At 39.4% G+C, this 19,293-nt stretch overlaps 1 protein-coding gene across 7 annotated transcripts in view; it reads right to left on the reverse strand.

Annotated features, from left to right (window-relative positions):
- Positions 1–1,715: 1,715 nt before the first annotated feature.
- Positions 1,716–19,293, reverse strand: part of ITPRID2 (ITPR interacting domain containing 2) — a 64,318-nt gene continuing 46,740 nt past the window's right edge. For all 7 annotated transcript variants that reach the window (XM_039322543.1, XM_039322542.1, XM_039322541.1 and 4 more), the window contains 8 exons: positions 16,170–17,366; positions 14,439–14,516; positions 13,221–13,348; positions 10,968–11,118; positions 9,176–9,241; positions 7,852–8,250; positions 3,658–3,781; positions 1,716–2,851 (listed from right to left, as the gene is read on the reverse strand). In XM_039322543.1, the coding sequence (XP_039178477.1) occupies positions 3,671–3,781; positions 7,852–8,250; positions 9,176–9,241; positions 10,968–11,118; positions 13,221–13,348; positions 14,439–14,516; positions 16,170–17,366 (2,130 nt within the window). In that variant the 3' untranslated portion in view covers positions 1,716–2,851; positions 3,658–3,670. The remainder of the gene's footprint in view (positions 2,852–3,657; positions 3,782–7,851; positions 8,251–9,175; positions 9,242–10,967; positions 11,119–13,220; positions 13,349–14,438; positions 14,517–16,169; positions 17,367–19,293) is intronic.

Below are 19,293 nucleotides of genomic sequence, written 5' to 3' on the forward strand. Positions count from 1 at the left end.
TTAAGATGATCAAGTCTGATTTTGTTGGCTGAGAATGATTGGCATTCTAGTCCAATACTAGAAGGGCGCCCAGTGTAAAAGTTTGAATTAGAACTGCCATCACAGACTCTTTTGTAACCTTTCTTGTTTTGTTTCTAACCAAGCTTGCAGAAGTAAAAAAAAAATACTTTCCACTTTGTAACATTTTAGCCAATTGCTTTGGACATGTTGAAATGAAAACCTAAAGTTTCTGAAGATGATATATTGGTTTTTTGAGGAATATCAGATTTCAGTCAAAATAAAGTTTATCATTTTTCTTATCTATGAAAGTGGGCTGGAACATTTTCCAAATATGCAAATGATAAAAACTTAGTATTTGAATGGCGATATTTTTTATAGATTCAAGGGAACATAGTTTATTTCCCTAAAATAGTTAAAACAGTGAACTAGTGTTTCTCAGCTCAAAGGAACAACCAATTAAATAGCTACAAACTCCAAACTATGTTCTAAATAGTTACATTAGTTGTGCATATTTGAATTATGAGACCACTTGGGATTCTTTCTTTCTTTCTCTCTTTCTTCTTCTTCTTCTTCTTCTTCTTCTTCTTCTTCTTCTTCTTCTTCTTCTTCTTCTTCTTCTTCTTCTTCTTCTTCTTCTTCTTCTTCTTCTTCGTCTTCTTCTTCTTCTTCTTCTTCTTCTTCTTCTTCTTCTTCTTCTTCTTCTTCTTCTTCTTCTTCTTCTTCTTCTTCTTCTTCTTCTTCTTCTTCTTCTTCTTCTTCTTCCTCCTTCCCCCCCCCTTCCCATAGCAACTTTCTTATGGCTTCTGTTTTCAGAGTCAGTATTTCATAAATTCAAAAATAATTTGACACATAGTGTACAAAACTTGGAATTTGGGAAATATAAGTTAGTGATGTATTGTGCCTTGGACAGAAAATCCAATATATTGATACTGTAATAGCATCAACCTGGATTGATGTAGACGTAAAGCATTTTTTCTAACTCTTTAGTGAATGAGCAGCATGCTCCTGCAATTTGTCATTGTCCTCAACATGATCATTCTAAAAAAAAAAAAAAAAAAATGCCAAACTCAGTAACCAGGATGGAGACCAACCAACTCCTCCGGAGTTTGTTGAATTACAGTTCCTGATCATTGGCCATTCTAAGTGAAGCTGTAAGGAGTTCTGGGTTTAGCAAATTCTGGAGGATAGCAGGTTCTTACTGAAGTATGTGTGATTCAATAATTATCTGCTTCGTGAGGTTGGGCAACTCTATCCAAGAACGTCATCCCGTTGGCTTGGGTTTTATTATGTATCCATGCAGACACACTCATGGTGACAGGGAGTCTATGGAAGGTCAAGTAAATTTGTAGGAGTCACTGTTTAAAGTTACTTCAATAAGGAAGAATTGATTAGCAACAATAATAGCACTTAGACTTATTTATGGTTCCATTGTGCTTTATAGCACTCTCTAAGCAGTTTACAATATCAGCATATTGCCCCCAGCAATCTGGGTCCTCATTTTACCAATCTCGGAAGGATGGAAGGCTGAGTCAGTCAGAATTGAACTCCTGGCAGTGGGCAGAGTTAGCCTGCAATACTGCATTCTAACCATCGCAACACCAAGCTCCTAAGTAACCAGAAATGGCATCAAAGTTATGGATGAAATTAGGACTCCCAAATTCTTCTGAATATTTTGGTTTCCAGTATCAAAATGTAAGAAGACACATCATTGCATCTATAGGCAAAATAAATATTTTTATTGGCACAATAGCCTTTTTAAAAAGGATTTAGCCCTTGGGTGTATATTCCCAATGCAGTTTTTTGACATACTTCTCCCAACATTGTTACATGTTTATGAGTCACTGATTATTTAACAGAATCTTAATTTTGTTAGCTGAAAACATTTTTTTTAAAAAAAAACATGTAAGGTAGTTTGATTAGCATTTAAGACATGGCTATATTCCAACTTTTGAGCATTACTGTATTAAACTATATATTAAGAATCACACCTGCTTCCATTTTTATTGGATGTGGTGAATGTCATTTTCTTTAGGCTGTAGAAAAATGAGTGAAATTTTTCCCCATAACAGCAGTCTAATGCTAAGCCCATGTTGTTATATGCCACTTGCTTTGCCTTTTAAACTAGTGTTTTTTTCCCCCAGACTTGTTTTAATAGGCAGAGGAAATGGCTAAAAACCACCTCTTAATATAACTGCAGAGTAGTTCATACATTAGGTAAAAAAAAAACATCCCAAGAAAAAAGGGAAGGATAAAGAAAGCAGAAAAATATATAAATCTTTTTTTTAAAAAAAGTTATCTACTATACAAAGATAAGGCTTTCAGTGTAAGCATCTGCAGTAGTTTTAAGTAAATTCATGTAATTTTCTAAACTCTCTGCAAATGGCAGCTTCTCCCAAGCATTCATTTGTACAACAGCTTCTTCTCTTCTTTTTAAGTGGCACTTGATAACAGCAGTGGAAACAATTACCCCAAGCTCTCAAAGTGAAACAGTTATTGCACAGTTAAGTACCTCACAGAGGTCAGCAGGGACTTTTGTTGTTGTTTGAAACTATAACAATCCTAGGCTATTTATAACCAGGGAAGGTCCAGAAATCTTCAAGTCTTAAGAGGAACACGCAAATAAATATTAAGGCTTGCAAGATAATCACAATTCTCTTGATCATTCACGCACATCAGTAAGATGAAAAGTGCCTTGATCTTAGTATAGACCTGAAATGGGAAGACGTGCAGCACTCAAGTCACTGTTGCATACAACAGCAGTCTCCTCTGGCATCAGGAGAGCAGACAGATGCATCCATCTACATATCCCAAAAGGAGGCATCCATAAGGCTCTCTGGATCACAGGCTAACCCTTGGGAAAAGAAACAAACACGTTATGTGAAGTCGGGAAGATAAATGCCTGGTTATTTATAGTACTAGTGGGATATACATTAATATTCTAAAAGTCATGCTTTTAAATCCATACTTGGATTTAAGAGTAGTTGCGGACAGGAGGCTTTGGAAACTTACTCAATCAACAAGACACTCCGTGGTTTAATTTTAAATGAGAGGTTTTTAGTATTCTCCTTACATGTGATTTACTAACTTTGTTCTGGGGAATTCTGACATATCTAGAAAATTAAAAGTGGATTTCTCCAGTCAAATTCAGTAATGATGGATATGTTTCTTTCAATGGGTAGAGAAAATTGCTTTTCTCTGCAAAGAACAGCTCGGGCATGTTCTGTGGAGATATTGTAAGAAGCACTCTGTTAACTTCTTAGTGAGAAACAAAGGAAAGGTGAGAGACAACATGTTTATGGTGGATTATGTCTCCATTCTATAATATTTCCAGCTATGTAAGTATACAGAAATACATAGGAAGAACCGCATCACAAAGGAAAATACTGTTGCTATTGTGTCTTTAAGGCTAGTCTGTTTTATACAGAGTAAATCCAATTTCTGATAATCTCAGTCTGATGTTATTAGTTTTAATGCAGTTCTTCTCACTCAAAGGGAATTTAAAAACTGGCTGTTTAAAAGCAATGCTGGCTTGACAGGATTCACAGATAGGGCATGACTGTATTTCATAAATGTTAGAAATCTCCTGTGTATTATGTATAAACCTTCCACCTTTTTATCGAACAGGTCAACTAATAGGCAACCAACTGAAGATCTTACCTGTAGTACCGATTCATGGCTGGGTTTCTTGCTTAGAATTAGTTGATAGGCCTGGGGCAGAAACAGCTGCTAACAGCCCACTTACAATTTCCCGCCTGATTTCACCAACAATGGACTCCTTGATCTAAAAATAAATCACAACTTAAGTTATGATCTCTACCAGATACTTTATTTATACAGACCTATATAGTTCAACCAGCCTCACAGGTTCTGATTGAGAAATCCTTTTTTCCTCAATTTTTATTCCCTACTTTGGAGTGAAGTGGAGGAGGTGGGAATCTTTTACCATAATTCCTGCTCAGTCTTCACCTGTCTCCACAGTTTCAACATTTGGAGGAGTCTCTTTTTTTTCTCCCACCCTCTAAGCTCCTTGGACCAAGGCCACTGAAAACTAACAGTAGTTTCCTACCACTCTGAGATACAGTGTAGTTTATAAGCCCTAGAGCAGTCATATCACAGTTAAAAAACAAATACCCCCCCCCCATGTGATGTGGCCTTGCATCCCCAAAATCTTCAGTGCTGTTTTTGCACACCGATAGCTACAGGATAATCCAATTACAACACCAACCAGATTTATATAAGAGGATAAATCACTGTGTGGTTTAATTGCCTTCGTGTGTTGTATAATCCCAGATGCTATGGTCTCCGAATCATGATTAAGCTTTTTGTATGCTATGTGCAAAGCCTGGCACAGCACTATGTGCGAATCAGTTATAATGTCAGTGACTAAATTAGCACATTCCATTTTCAACCAGTTCCCTCTTTCTCTTCCAGTTAGTCCAGGAATAACCTTCCTTTGAGCGAGAAAAACAAAGCTGGTTGCCCTGGACATGAAAGATGTGATCCTGATTGGGGACCCCTGGGAACTGTAATCAAAAGCAACTGGATGGCACCAGTTTGCCTATCTCTGTCCAAACAGTCAAGATGGAAGAGATCTCGCCAAGTCTGCCTTTTCCATTTAACTCTGTCCACCAAGCAAGACCCATCTGACACACAGCTCTGTGTTTCTCTCCTTTGATAAAGTGTTCAATGGCCTTTAGAGAATGGCTGGAGTGGCTGTCTTCAGAATCAAGGGCTCTTGGTTCTAGCCCCACTGATTCTAGAGGATACTCAAGAGTAGCAGAGTAGCAAGACTATGAATATACTTAATGGAAATCATCAGTACATTTGGGAATTATCATTGAAAAGGCTTCCTGAATTAGCACAGTGGGTGACTGAAGAAAGAGATGAATCTTTCTGAGAAGAGGCAAGTTGTGTTCTACTCCTAACTTAATAACAGTCAGACTTCCTGTATCACCTTGGCAGGAAGCTGTAAGCCCTCAGCACTGAAGTTTGCTGGCTGGTTCAGAGATACGTCTGCACTGTGAGATATAAGGTGTACAACTTTTCTACTGGAAAGTAATTCTAAAGAACAAACCTTGGACCCGAAACTATAGCTGACTATATTAAAAGGACATTAAAAGAGAGGGGGAAGGCAGAGAAGAAGAAAATCACATTCCCATATTTTCTGAAAACTAATACTCTGCACAACAAAGGATAATCTGTTTACATGAAATAAAGCTTTTCTTTTTCTGGAAAAAGCTTATAGGAAATGGAGATGTTTCAGCACATGGACATTATTTTTCTCTAATAAAATATCCATTATCCCTTGCAATAGTGCACCAGAGTCTTGAAAAAACTTCACAGGAACTACTAAAAATCACAATCTGTCCTTTTCCTCAGTATCAATCCACTCATAAAAGACATTACTATATTTTCATTGTGGTTTGTTCCATTCCATAAATAAAAGGTCAGAGTGTAAGTTTTTCAAACCAAGACAGAACGTATCTCGACTTCTTTAGCTTGTAATGTTTTTCTGTAGGAGGAATGTATTCATTTATTTTGAAGGGTCAGAAGGCTTTTTTTTTCATTCTAGTAAATAGAGGTCAAAAGCTCAAACGCATTACAGGCCACTCAAAAATGCTCTGAAACACTGGTGGTTTTTTTTTTTTTTTTTTGTTAGGCCTTCACTTTGTCCCATTGCAAACAAAATAATTCAAAGACACAGGAGGAGACAAATCATCAGTACGCCACATTGTGAATAAGTATCAAGAATACATATTAATAAGGCTTTCTGCAACAGAGTCGTTCTGTTTTAAAAGCAAACAAAGCCTGGCTAAAGCTTTGAGTATTTATGAGTCTCGAGTATACAGTGACACACATCGCACCCAACACCCCCTCTTCCTGCAACACATACCACATTCAGCAAACTGACCAACTCTGGAATTTGCAAGACAGGAGCTGTACCCTTCCACCCACTTACCTGGAGAGCAACCAAGAAAACTCAATGGAACTTCTGTACACAAATGTATAAGAGGCTGCAGTTACAACTGTTTGAAATTCAGACAGTCCACTACATCTCCATTAGTAGGCACCCGTTGCGTGAACGCAACTTGATGTCTTAAAGCACTCACCCCTTAAATGCCGTGAGATTTTTGGCAAACTAGTGTGAGCGCTTTCAAAACTTTAGCCATTTTTCATACAGTATAACTTAATTATACCATTATGTCCACATCTGAAGAAGGGCTAGGCATAGCCATCACTGAGAAGAAATTATATGAAAGGCAAGTTGTGTCAGGTTTTCTTTAAGTCTGGCCTGACAGAATTAACTGAAGGAAGAGCAGTCAGAATATTGTGAATCAGTGGCAGATGTTTATAATGTATCTCAAAGTTAGAATGGTCAGTCTCTAAGCATGGCCATTAATACCATAACATCAATCAAAATGTGCATTTAATTCATGTCTTTAGGATAGTTTGACTGTCTTCTACCTGTGTAGAAATCAGCCTATATGCACACAATTTGCATGAATAACATGCAACAGTCAATCAACCCTATCAGCTAAGGCTATATTTTGGAGTAGTGCACCCCTCACCAGGCCTTTCTTGCTATCCATAATCAAAATGACTTGAATCATTGATTAAACTATGCAGGGTCTCCTTTGTGAAATGCATTCAACTAGTTACCAAAATTCTTAGCCTGAAGGTCCTTGTAGTGTATTTTTAAATACAATGAGGTATTAGTTATATAATGATAAGGGCACAGACAAAGCATATGGTTGCATGCAGCTGAATTCTCTGGAATTCCAGCCTCAGGTGGAGTAAACATACCTCAGTGCCTGATGGACTAATACTCTGGCACAGCATAACTTGTTCCAAAGATCTGAGAATTTGTGACTTATCCATTTCCAAAAATCCTTGGAAATCTAATAACCACAAATGACTAAAAATGGCCTAACATCCTAGAAAACACCACTGGAGAACATAGAACATGCTTGGACTACTTCAGCACTGCCAGTTTCCAATTATGTGAATATACTCTGAAACTAAGAATATAAAAAAGTCTTCCTTTACTTTTATTTAAAGTGATTCTCATACTTCAAACAATCAAATTGGGTAGGTCCATACTGGGCTGATTTAAAGATTAACGAATATTCTTTCTCTGCTTAGTTAGTAAGGGCTAAGTACAGATACAGAATAGAAAATATAGGATTTTCAGCCATGTTTATTTATTCATTTATTAGGATTATATCCTTGCAACTCTTGATTCATAGCAGTTTCCACTAGAGCAGTGGCCCCCAACCTTTTGGGCACCAGAGACCGGTTCCATGGAGAGAGGTTTTTCTGCAGACTGGAGGGGGTGTGGTTTTGCATGCTGCCTGCATTCCGCAGATGGGGCTTCGCTTGTTTGTGCGGACCAGTTTCTGGCATGCCGTGGACCGGTGCCAGTCCACAGATCGGGGTTGGGGACCCCTGCACTAGAGGGCCTCTTTCACTCCATTTGCAATTAAATTCAGCTTTCCTTCTTTCTGCACAGTTTCCCCCCAGAAACTCTGGGCTGCTACTAAAGGGAGAAAAAACTTGTATCCATTTAGTATCTCTTAGTGGATGAAAAACAGTTAATTAGTTAACTGTTACATTTTTTAAAAAAAAAATAAGCAATTAGCCAGTTGTAATTGACTAGCTGGTCAATATCTTTTTTTTTTTCAAGATGTTCTCACCCTTTCATCAAAATCCATTTGTTCTGTTTCATTCCTTCTTGCCCATTTTTAGCTACTAATTTTCAACTCGAACTTAGGTAAAGCCTCTGACTTAAAGGGAGAGAGACGGCAGAAGCAAGCCCACACAATCCTCCCTGTAGGAAATCTCTGTCCTCACCTCTCGAATGACTTGCTGCAGTTCCTCATTCTCCACAGACTTGGGCACTTCCTCAGCTGTAGGCCCAAGGGGTAACTTTTCAAGTGACTGCTCCACGGTGGACTTGGATGTCCAGGGCTCCTCTGACAGCTGCCCGATTCCTGCTCTTGCTGGGGGAGAGGGCATCAAGGCTACGCTTGCCCGGTAGACCTTTTGGCTGGGTGGCCTGCCCCTTTCAGATGACCGCCCACGGGCTTTTCGGCTGGCTTGACTAGAACACACCGAAGAGGAATCAGAATGGGCGCAGGGTTCAAATGTAGATTCCGAGCCTTCAGGCGGAGGAGTGTGCACGCCGGGTTCACCCAGTCCCAACCCCAACTCCGATTTCAGAGATGACTGCTCTCGAATGAGTTCAGAAACCTGAGAATTCAGGGACTGGAAAGAATCAGACAAGAGCATAAACATAGTATCTTGTTTTGGGGTCATAAGTTTTATTTTAAATTACCTGACAACAACCCTGCATCCCTAAACCTTCCATGAAGAGTAACAACACTAATAAAAGTAATAACTGGCCTGGGCCTAGGTTACTTGAGGAGAATCTTGTCTACATTTACACTGATCTGTCCTGCCTAGACTGGCACAAAGTGTGTGCTATGGATCCCATTAGCTACAGAATTTTGTCTGCCAGGGTCTATGGGGAGACCCTTTTCTGAGAGATTTCTACGAACATCTTATCTCAGAGAGGAGATTGGCTTCTGGGTACCCAGGCACCTCGGAAAATCCTGCCTTCTAAAAAAATTCCAGAAACTACTTTGGAATGGCAAGGAACTAGTCATCAGAGTCCTATGAGATGCCTAAAGCATCTTTTTATATTGACAATCCTCAACCTCTAACTCTTGTGTTTCAATTCTGATGACTTTTTACGATTCCCTTTATTTTACATTATTTTACAAATATTTTTATAGTGTTTCCAAAATGCTTCTTATGGAGAATTTCCCCCCACTTTCAGGATCAGCTTGAGTAAGCGTGTGTTTGTTGGGGGGTGGGAAAGAGAATAAACTCAGTCACCCCTATTCCTCCAAGTGAAATCCTATACTGGATATCAGCCTCTAAATCATCAAACACCCACTTTCATCACCATTTACCTTATTTATCTGCTAAGTTAAAATTGAAATCAAATCGAACATCTTAGTTTCGTATTTTGCTTATACACACCCATGACATTATGCATAGTCCTGCATCATAATGAAAGAGAGGCATGTTGCTTTTTATCCGCCCCCTCCCAAGTCAACTCTCTGATTAGTAATTCTGCACACTCCTGCTTTAGTTGCACAGGATTACTTACTGGCTCCATCACATTCAACGGAGAAGGACATGACAAATTATCAATGCTTCTGCTTCCATACATCCCCTGGAAGGGAACAGAAAGGAGAGGGGGATTAAACATTGTTTACTTGCCCATGCATTTTGAGATAAGGGTGATCAAAAAAGCATTATACAGGTAACCCTAACCCAGGGGTAGGCAACCGGGGCTCTTTTATGACTCATGGACTTCAATTCCCAGAATTCCTGAGCCAGCCATGCTGAGGGGAAAGAGAGAGGTTTCCATGCTGAGCCATGCTGGCTCAGGAATTCTGGGAATTGAAGTCCATGAGTCATAAAAGAGCCAAGGTTGCCTACCCCTGCCCTAACACCTTACAACCACAACTGAGTTCAAAATTTCCGTTGCTAAGCAAGACAATTGTTAAGTGAACAACTGCATTTTACAACCTTCCTTGCCACGGTTGTTGAGGGAATACCGCAATTGTTAAGTTAGTAACATGGTTGTTAAATGTGGCTTCCCCACTGACTTTGCTTGTCAAAAGATCGTAAAAGGTGATCACGTGAGCCTGGGACACCGCAACCATCACCAACACATGCCAGTTGCCAAGCGCCCCAATTTTGATCATATTACCATGGGGATGCTACAAAGGTTTGTGAAAATGGTCATAAGTCACTTTTTTCAGTGCTGTAACTTTGAACAGTCGCTAAACGCATAGTTCTAAGTTGAGGACTACCTGTAATGAAAAAAAAACTGAAGCCTATTTTAGAACTAAAAAGGATCATTTTTCTATAAAGGTAGCAAGAAAGAAAACTATTTAATACATCATAAGCAATTAAGTTCTCACCCACTCATCCCAACCATCTCCCCCAACCCCCGCAGCTTCTTTCATCTCTCTCATATTTGACTATTCCTCTTCCGGGGGGGGGGGATAATCTGACTGTATTAAAAGCAACATTTGATAAATGTGCACTCTGCAGATTTACACTATTTATAAAAGCTTAAGCTATCCATCAATGAATCATATTTTCTATAATTTAGTTTCTTCCGGTTCTCTATATAAAACTCTGTGCTCCATTTTTTTCCATATTAAGAATCCAGAGAACTTAAGAAAATTAAACTGGTCCATAAGGCAGTTATTGAGTAACAGAATGGGAAGCAATCCTAATACAGTAATACATAACTGATAATAAATTGAACTGTTAATGATCTTAACGAATTTACATTATGTCTACATCAGGATTTCATTATCACAAGAAAGCCACATATCTGCAGGAACTGGGCCAGCATTTTACCAGATTCTTCAGCCTACACCGAGAGAAAAATAACCTTAGAATGAGCTGAATCTGAATCTGCATGTCTTCCTCATCTGTGTGGGCTGCCCAAACATTCTTAATATTACTTTGTATTTTGCCTCCAGCCAATGTTCCCAATATTAAAATCTATTAAGCTATGAAACACAGATCCACCTGCAGTCACCATAGCCCAAAACAAATTGCTCACTTCATCAGCTGCACAGACTGGAGGCGGAATAAAAACTGGGGGGCAGAAGCATAAACCTTCCTTCCCACCTACATTGCAGCTTTACTTTTCTTATGCAGAAGCTACCCTGAAATTATTCTTTACTTGAATAGAAGTTGTGTCTTTAATGAGATCAAATCAAGACAGGGCTTCTTCCCATCAGGCAGCGGCTAATTTGTATCTCTTTGGGTAGAAATGATCAGGCTAATATTACCACCTTGGCTTTGTATTGAGCAACTGTACATTTTTTGATAGACACAAGATGCTTGAGACAAGGACCAAACACAATACCCACCATGAAGGTTTGTTGTCTGTAAGGGGGTGACTCATGCATGCTCCTAAGCTGCTCTTCAAGAGCAAGCAGACGTTCCTCTAACTGCATTTCTAACTCCTGAAGCTCCATTCGAACCGATTTCCTCAGAGTCTGGAGCTGGTCAGCTTCATACCTAAATCAAAAGCAAGTTCCGTGGGTCAAAAAGAGTTTTCTCATTGAGTGGACCATAACAAATAGAAATACTGACAATCATCTAAAACAGTTGAGGAACTTACTAACCCTGTCAATCCAGGGACATGCAAGACTATATAGACATTCACATGAAGAGATCAGTGAAAAGAGCTGGAGTAAACGCAGGTGGGTTCATCTGCCTAATTCTAATAGACTTGAGCTATTAAATTTGTTTAAACAAGCTAAATATTTAACGTTCAGTACTGTATTTGCCTACAGTATGTACAAAGACATCATTTTCTACAGAACAGAGATCCAGAATTATTTTCATAATGCACTGTCCAAGGTGAAGGTAATCATGACCATGTAATTAATGCCTCCCAAAAATCTTAAATTAGAAGTACATCCCAGAACATCACCAGCATTTCTCCCTATCCAGGTGATTGCACCGAAAAAACGATAAAATCCTGAGAAGAGGAAATGATGGTGTAAAATGGATGAGGCCCCATCAAGGACACAGAGATATGTCCAAGATTCTTTTTGTTTCATGGACTGGTTTTTTAGAAAGATTTTATTTTATTTTTTTTCATTTTTTGCTTATTAAGCCTTACATTTAGGGCTTATGCCACATCTGTAAAAAAGGTATGATGCCAATTCTGAGTTACTATGTCAGAGAGGGATACAGGTTTTGTAAAACAGAATTCAGGGTAAAACGATATTTATCACAGTAGGTTAAATAATCCACAGGAAATGATATTAATGCAAGGACTAAAGAAATTTAAAGAAAGAACATGATTTTCAGAAAGTATTTGAAGTGGATGTAATTCAAGTAAGAAGAATAGTACATTACAGACACAAGGAAGAGGGCTGACCATAAGTTGTGTGCATAAAGGAGAGAATGTGCTAGATCAAGCAATAGTATAGATGTAATTTAGCACACAATCCAGGCAACATTTTCAACCCGTCAGGGGACAACTTCTGCAGATAAAAATGGATTTGATATTTGATATTTTGAAGGGTTTCAATGCATAACGGGGCCAACTTGGTAGACCTCACAAAAGCTAAATTAAAAAGGGCTATCTTAAGAAGGGATGTTTAAGTAGCTATGAAACATTTTTAATATATTGCTATGCTTTCCTCCTAGAACATTTTGTGAATAAAAAGGAGTGACTCAGATTAAATTAATAACTAGCCCCCAAAAGCATATAGCCTTGGGATCACTCTCAGTTTCCCAGCTAAATGTACTTCGCAGGTGTAATGTAATGTAATGTAATGTAATGTAATGTAATGTAACGTAATGTAATATAATATAATATAATATAATGGTACGTATGAAAACTTGGAAGGGCAGAATCTTAAAAATTGTACAAAAGGTTAATTCTTTCTTAAGTTGAATTCAACTCTTGGTGACTTCCTAAACATGTCCAGGCATTTTTCTTGGTAAAAAAATGAAAGCAATTTGCCATTGCCTTTTTTTCTACAAGCCTTTTTTAATTTTTATTAAAAAACTTTGTTTAGTTTACAGCCAGGAATTTATCTGGCATCTAATTGATAACAAAATCTGCTTCATTTTTCCAGTCAAGATTGATTATAAGTATGTTAAAAGTATATAGTTGCACGAATACTATACATACTATCCAACCCAGTATGGATATAAAGAGGTTTCTCACAAGATTGGGATCCTTCTGGCTGGAAAAATCAAAATCCAAAAGACTAGGAACTTGAACTAATGAATGAATAATCAAAGAGAAAGAAACTTACCCAGAGAGGAGATCATAGCAAAGGACAAAAAGTCGATCCAGTCAGAATGAGCAGAAGAAAGATGGCGGGAAAAGAAAAGGCAGGGTGAGAATAGTTGCTGCAATTTGACATCAGTGGTGATCACAAAAAGTTGTTTTAGCAACAAAAGCAGAACACTGTAGGAGCAGAGGGCGAGCAGTGGGACTTTTACTTTGTTTAGATGGACAACAAGAAAGAGAACCATGTTTAAGATTAATTCAAGATTGCATACCTAGAAGGGGAAAGAAAGTGCTCAGAGAAAGTAATGAATGGGAGGATTTTAGTAAGTAGGAAGAATTCTTTATTGACACAAATGCCAGTTACCTCTCTTCTTCGGTCATATGTTGATAAACAGCAGTCTGCTGGCGCAACATGGCCAATTCTAAATCCATCATTTGAGTTCTAAAGAGGTTTAGGTTCCTTCTCACCACCTGAAGATCTTGGAAAGTGTTCTAGAAAAACAGACCCAAATACACACTTGAGCTCCAGTTTGAAAGACAATATCCTGGCAACATATTCTCCTGGGACATTTAATTAAGACTGGGGATGGGGGGGGGGGAGATGTAAAAAAAAAACCTGAAAATCTTGCTTTGTGGGCTGACATTCTTTTCCCCCAGCATTGCTAAAGAATTCTTCATTCCAGAAAAAAACTCAGAAAGAGGAAGATGAAAATAACCTCAGGGCAGTATTCCTGACTCAACAATGGTAATTAGGATCAGAATATTGGTTATTAGGCAATAGAGTTGCAAAGTGGGTTGTCATGAAACCTTAGCAGTCTCCACTGCCATCCTTATGTGAGGATCTCACATGACTGCAACTTGCGACTTATTGCTGGGGAAGCCAGCAGGAAATCGCAAGTCCAGGGCGGTTTGCAAGCAGGCCAGTGGGTGGTGAGTGTAATGAAGTGGGACTGAGCAGAGGTGAGGGGTGGGGGTAGAAACTGTGGCACCATGCAAGCATGGCTAGGCAGGCAGACAGGCATACAATGTGGAATGTGGGCAAGGGGGCACATGTGCTGTGGTGTACGAGATTTCTAAAGAGGGCTCCTTGGGCTAGAAAGTGGCAGGAGTAACTTACCAGAGAGACTTGTTATCTTCCCTACCGTCTTTTCATTGATTTTGCTTGTGGGAAGCTGGCAGGGAAGGTCACAAAGGGCAATCACGTGATTACGGGACATTGCAACTAATATAAGGGTGAGCCAGTTGTCAAGTGCCCAAATCAAGATCATGTACCCTTAGGGATGCTGTGATGGCTGGAACTTTTGAGGACCTGTCGCACGTACCACTTGCTCAGCACCACTGCAACTTCAAATGGTTGCTGAATGAGTAGTGCTTAACCAGGGATTACTTATATGAAAAAGTACAACCAAAACATATAGCAATCCATTTTTCCTTTTTGAGAAGGAAGGCAACAGTCAGCTAAACTTCATCACAAAAATGATGCACTCAAAGTATATACATACAGATGCCTGGAAAATGGCATCTTTATATCTGTTTCTTAAGCTTGTCTATTATGGATGAAAGGAAGAAAAGTGTCATTTACTTCATAGAGAGGTAGAATGGATGATCTCTGAGTACTGCAAGAAGCTCCAGTGAAGTCATGAGTTCTCATCATAGTGTTCTAGGGAGAGGAAAAACAAACATACACCTGCCAGTTAATTTTAACCACCAGAGGCAACTTAGCAGTCAAGCCCTGACACAGCAGACAATGTGAGAATGAGTCATGGACTTACAGAATGAGAGAGCTGGGTCTTGCACTTTATGCTTTTCTAGAACCCAACTTGATGGCTGAATTCCACTATGGTGAAGCAAGAACAGATTTTTGATCCTCAGCCTCCAATCTAGGCCCGTCCCTCAGAACATTCCTTCTCTGTTTGCAGATGTGGGATTACCCTTCAGATTGGCTCTGCCTCTATTGCAGAATCTTAGACTTCTAAAGAATGTGGTGACACAGGCAAGGAAGTTCTAGCACTTGGAAATATAGACAAATAGCAGCCCCTCACTTGAAAATTGATGCAATTTCACAGGTAGCTGCAGGATTTTTCAACTAAGCAAAGGAATAGTTCTAGATTGAAAACCCGTCTCCACCCTTTCCAACCTTCTCTAAATAGCAACAAACACCACCCATGGAGTTATTTATCTGTGAAATAGGTTACACACAGACACTCCCCTAGAGTTGTTTAAACGTGGCTAGGCCAGTATACCCTGGGGCTTTACGAATGAAAGATTTCAAGGAAAAACATTACATTCCATAAAGCAATTTCACATTTAGTCAATGGATTTCACAATACAACTAGTTAACTCTATTCACTTTCTGCTTGACAATCCATAGGGGAAAAAGATATGCCTCTTCAGTTCTATTATATGTAAACGAGAGATTTTATATTCAAAAGTATGTTCAAAAAGGTTAAATCTCTCCAACACTTCCCTCCCAAACATAAGCCTTTGGCAACCATCCTGCAATATGACAGAGATAGTATGTGACAGATATTAAGTGCAAATAGAGAAAAATGTTGCCATGCTTCATGGAAGGAGGTTGCTAAAGGAAGGCTGTCATACTAAATGATAATGTATTAGTCAGAGAAGTAAAATACAATATTCAAAATGTTCAGGTTAATTGTTTTCATTACAAAACATGGGCCACAATCCCAGAATTCCCACATTTGCCCCTTTTTTCAGTTTCATGAATGCTGTCTAGAAATTTGCATGGCATATATTGCCCCATGCTGTGTTTCGTCCTGTTTAATGTACTTGAGGCATGCTTTTTCTCCAAGGAGGACAAAAAAAATAAAAAGTTCAAATTCATGCTTCTTAAAGAATTTTGACTTTTTAAAAATATTTTTAACTTTAATTTGCATATGTAAGAGGCAGTGTAAGCCATTGGGGAAAAGGCATTTTATATAGATCTGGGTGTTCAAATTTTAGTTTGGTGGTTGTTCTTGAGCCAAAAACCTTTCATCTTAGCATCACAATAATTGACATAGGAAAGCTCTGCTTAACATTCCTTTGATCGCAAAGATTATGCATTTTAGTATGAAAATAATGGCAGCATGTTTCCTTTCCCCTTGGTCCTGTCAGCCCTAAGCCATTAATATGCTTTACCCTATTTCACCTTCTAAGCTACAAAATTTATGTTACGTTGGGCAATTTTTCCTATCACGCACAATGATCCATCCCGTATGGTGGGGAAGGTGGACATTGCAATACAGCATACGTGGATGGTTCTAGAACAGAGAAGGACTGGATTATAGCAACCGACTCCACTTTCCCTTACCTGTGAAAGGTTTTGCAAGGAGTTTCTGATTTCATGCAAGACTCGTCTCAGCTGCATTTCAACAGTGGAGGGGGAGTTTATGGAATGAAACCGGTGGGGATGTCCAGCGTGCCTCAACATATGAGGGCAGCCAAAAGGGGAGGGCAATCCCCCACAGGAAGAGCCAGGGGTGCTTGGGATGCTGTGTGAACTAAATGTCCTCATGTGGCCCTGGAAGTGCAGGTCTGGAACATCAGAGTGAAGGGAATGCAAAGAACACGATGACTGAGACATGCATGGTGGGAGGTGCAAAGGGCAGCTTTGAATTCTGCTATGAGCAAACTCATCCGGCCCCTTGTTTCCAATGGGCTGGGAAGGTTCCTTCCTCATGGGTGATGGAGCAATGTGGAGGGTAGATTTACATAAAGGAGTAGAGTTCTTGTCAACGTCTCCAAAGGACGTTTCTTCTGGGGTATTCTTTTTCCCAGGATCATCTTCTCTGTCATACTTGTATGTGAAAGAAGGAGGGCCACACACCATTTTCTTGCCTGGATTTAGCTGGAGATTCACCGAGGAGACAACTCGCACCGGGTTGAGAAGTGTAGTTGGGAGGGACTGGGAGCGTCTCAGAGGATAACCCAGTTCTGAGATCTGATGCCTATTCTTAAAAAGAAGGTCTTTTGATTTGAGCAGGGGGCGACCTGTTCTGGGATTGGAAGACGCACTGTCCTTTCTCTGGGCTCTTTGTAAAGCAACATTAACCAGCTCCACAGAAGAAGGAGAGGAACAGCTACTTTCTAGAGATGATAGCGATTTGAGAACATGGTGAGTTTTATAGGCAGGGAACTCGCATTCACTGCTCTTATCCACATCACTCTCTTCGCTGCTTTCATCCAAGGCTTCAGATTCTGCTTCATGGACTGAAGAAACTTCATTACTTCTTTCTAAGCCAGCTCTCTCAAACTCTTCCTTTTTGCCACTTGAAGAGAATCCATCTTGACGTTCCAACATGTCCTGGCCTCCTCCATCCACCTCAGATACCACCTCTTTCCCCTGTTGCTTCACTTCCAAGAGGAGGAATTTCTCTTCATCAAGCTCACTGAAACAGCAATCTGGCTCAGCAACTGGCGTCTTGAGTTCTTCGCTATAGGATTTCACAGTGTTCTCACTGTCACAGCTATCGGCGCTGCTTCCCATGGCTTGCAGCGAGTCGTGCCCCTGAGGAGAACACATGGGAGATAGGGTGGTGTGAGGGAAAGAAGGATTAATAACATTAAAAGTAGAAAATAGAACACTCGCCTCTTTTCATCAACATGAAAAAGGGAGTTCTACCACAACCACAGCATACCTTGTTAAACAATGCAATTCTATTTCAGAAATTTTACAGATAAACATCCACCCCCCCCCCTCTATTTCAAGATTAATTTGTTCACTGGGATTCTTTTTTTTTTTTTTTTTACTTTCTCCAGGCAGCTGCTTACACATTTGGCTGCCTCTGACAATTTCACAGAAACTCAGGGAAGGCAGTTCTTTAAACCTCCATGGACCAAGCTTTCATTGCTCAAGACAAGTCATTTCTCCATCTCAGGGAATTTTTTCAGACAGGCACAACATGGTACATTTCCTCCTGGACAAATCACTGTTTTGCAATTGCATTTGCAGTGAGGCGATCAGTAGGCCGCATATAAAATATATAAGCAATATTTTTTTAAGGTAATTCTCAACTTACAACAGTTCATTTAGTGATTGTTCAAAGTTACAACGGCCCTGAAAAAAAGCAGCTTTTCTACTTTTCACAGTTACGACCCCCATGATCATGTGATCAAAATTCAGATGTTTGGGAACTGACTCATATTTATGATGGTTGCAGTGTTCCAGGATCCTGTGGTCAGCTTTTGCGACCTTCTGACAAAATCAATGGGGAAGCCAGATTCACCAGATTAACAACCATGTTAAGTAACTTAATAACTGTGGGGCTTCACTTAACAATTGAGGCAAGAAAGGTCGTAAAATGGAGCAAAACTCACTTAACAAATATCTCACTACCTGTATATTGCTTTTATTTCTCTTGGTTAAATTTCACTAATAACATTTTTTAAAAAAAAAACCTTAAAAAGTATTCCCAATTTTAATTGTAAAAGATATTGGTGGCTATAAGCTATGAAAATCTGGAAATCATTGTCATAACTTTGGTAACCGTTATCAAGACTTGTAAAAAACGAAACAGATCTACTTTTAACTTGAGAAGTCTTGACATTATCTAAAGGGTGGTTGGGAAATTCTAGAGAAACTTGAGTATAAGGCACTTACTTTCCCCAACCCTGCTTATCTCCAATTTCCAAAACTCATTATTTATTTAACCGGCTCTTGACCTTTAAAATCCCAAGTAGACTGGAACTGAAGGACGGCCCTCTTGCCCTTCTGCTAACTTAGGTTCCTCTCTTTCTGAGCCTTCTTCTGTCTGCCTTTACCAATAAAGTCTGGCAGGCAGGAGTTATTTGTCTTTGAATACAGAGGACCTCCACCCTTTCCCTTTGTGTCCTCAGCACCGCACATGAGTTATACAATCTCCCATTCCAAAGAGGAACTGGGTACACGGAGTCCCCGAAGCTCTGCAGTCTCGGTTTTGCCCACACACTTTGTTTGTTGTCCTCCTGGCTTCTTTATTAGGCATCAGGCAGAGAGCCATTATTTATGCCATCGACTCCAGGGAAGCAGGAAACCAAGCGCACTTAAGACAAAGAAGTAACAGTCAGGAAGTAGGACACACAGATCCTGCAGCCCTAAATACATCTATGGAATGGGAAGGAGTAAAAGAGAAACATTAATCCAAAAGAGATAGCGGTGTTTCGTTCTCTCTCTCCCTTTCTTTCTCTCGGTGTGTGTTCAACCTTGCATGACTGCAGTGGAATGGGAAGTTCTCTCTTAGTATAGATAGTCAAGGGAACAAGCCAAAGGCAAGAAAAGTAAATCCACAATTTAAAAAACAAGTATACTTCCTATGTTTTTTATTGTGTTTCTGATTTTGACAGTGATGTCAAATCCTTCTTAAGTAGTGAATTTAATAGATCTGATGTCTGAGTAAACTCATTCATAATTACACCACATAATTCCTTTTTAAAAATTATTTAGATCCTTTTTATAA

This window comes from Crotalus tigris, unplaced genomic scaffold, assembly GCF_016545835.1.
Source record: "Crotalus tigris isolate CLP2741 ecotype Arizona unplaced genomic scaffold, ASM1654583v1 scf7180000024116.2146003, whole genome shotgun sequence".
Classification (NCBI taxonomy): domain Eukaryota; kingdom Metazoa; phylum Chordata; class Lepidosauria; order Squamata; family Viperidae; genus Crotalus; species Crotalus tigris.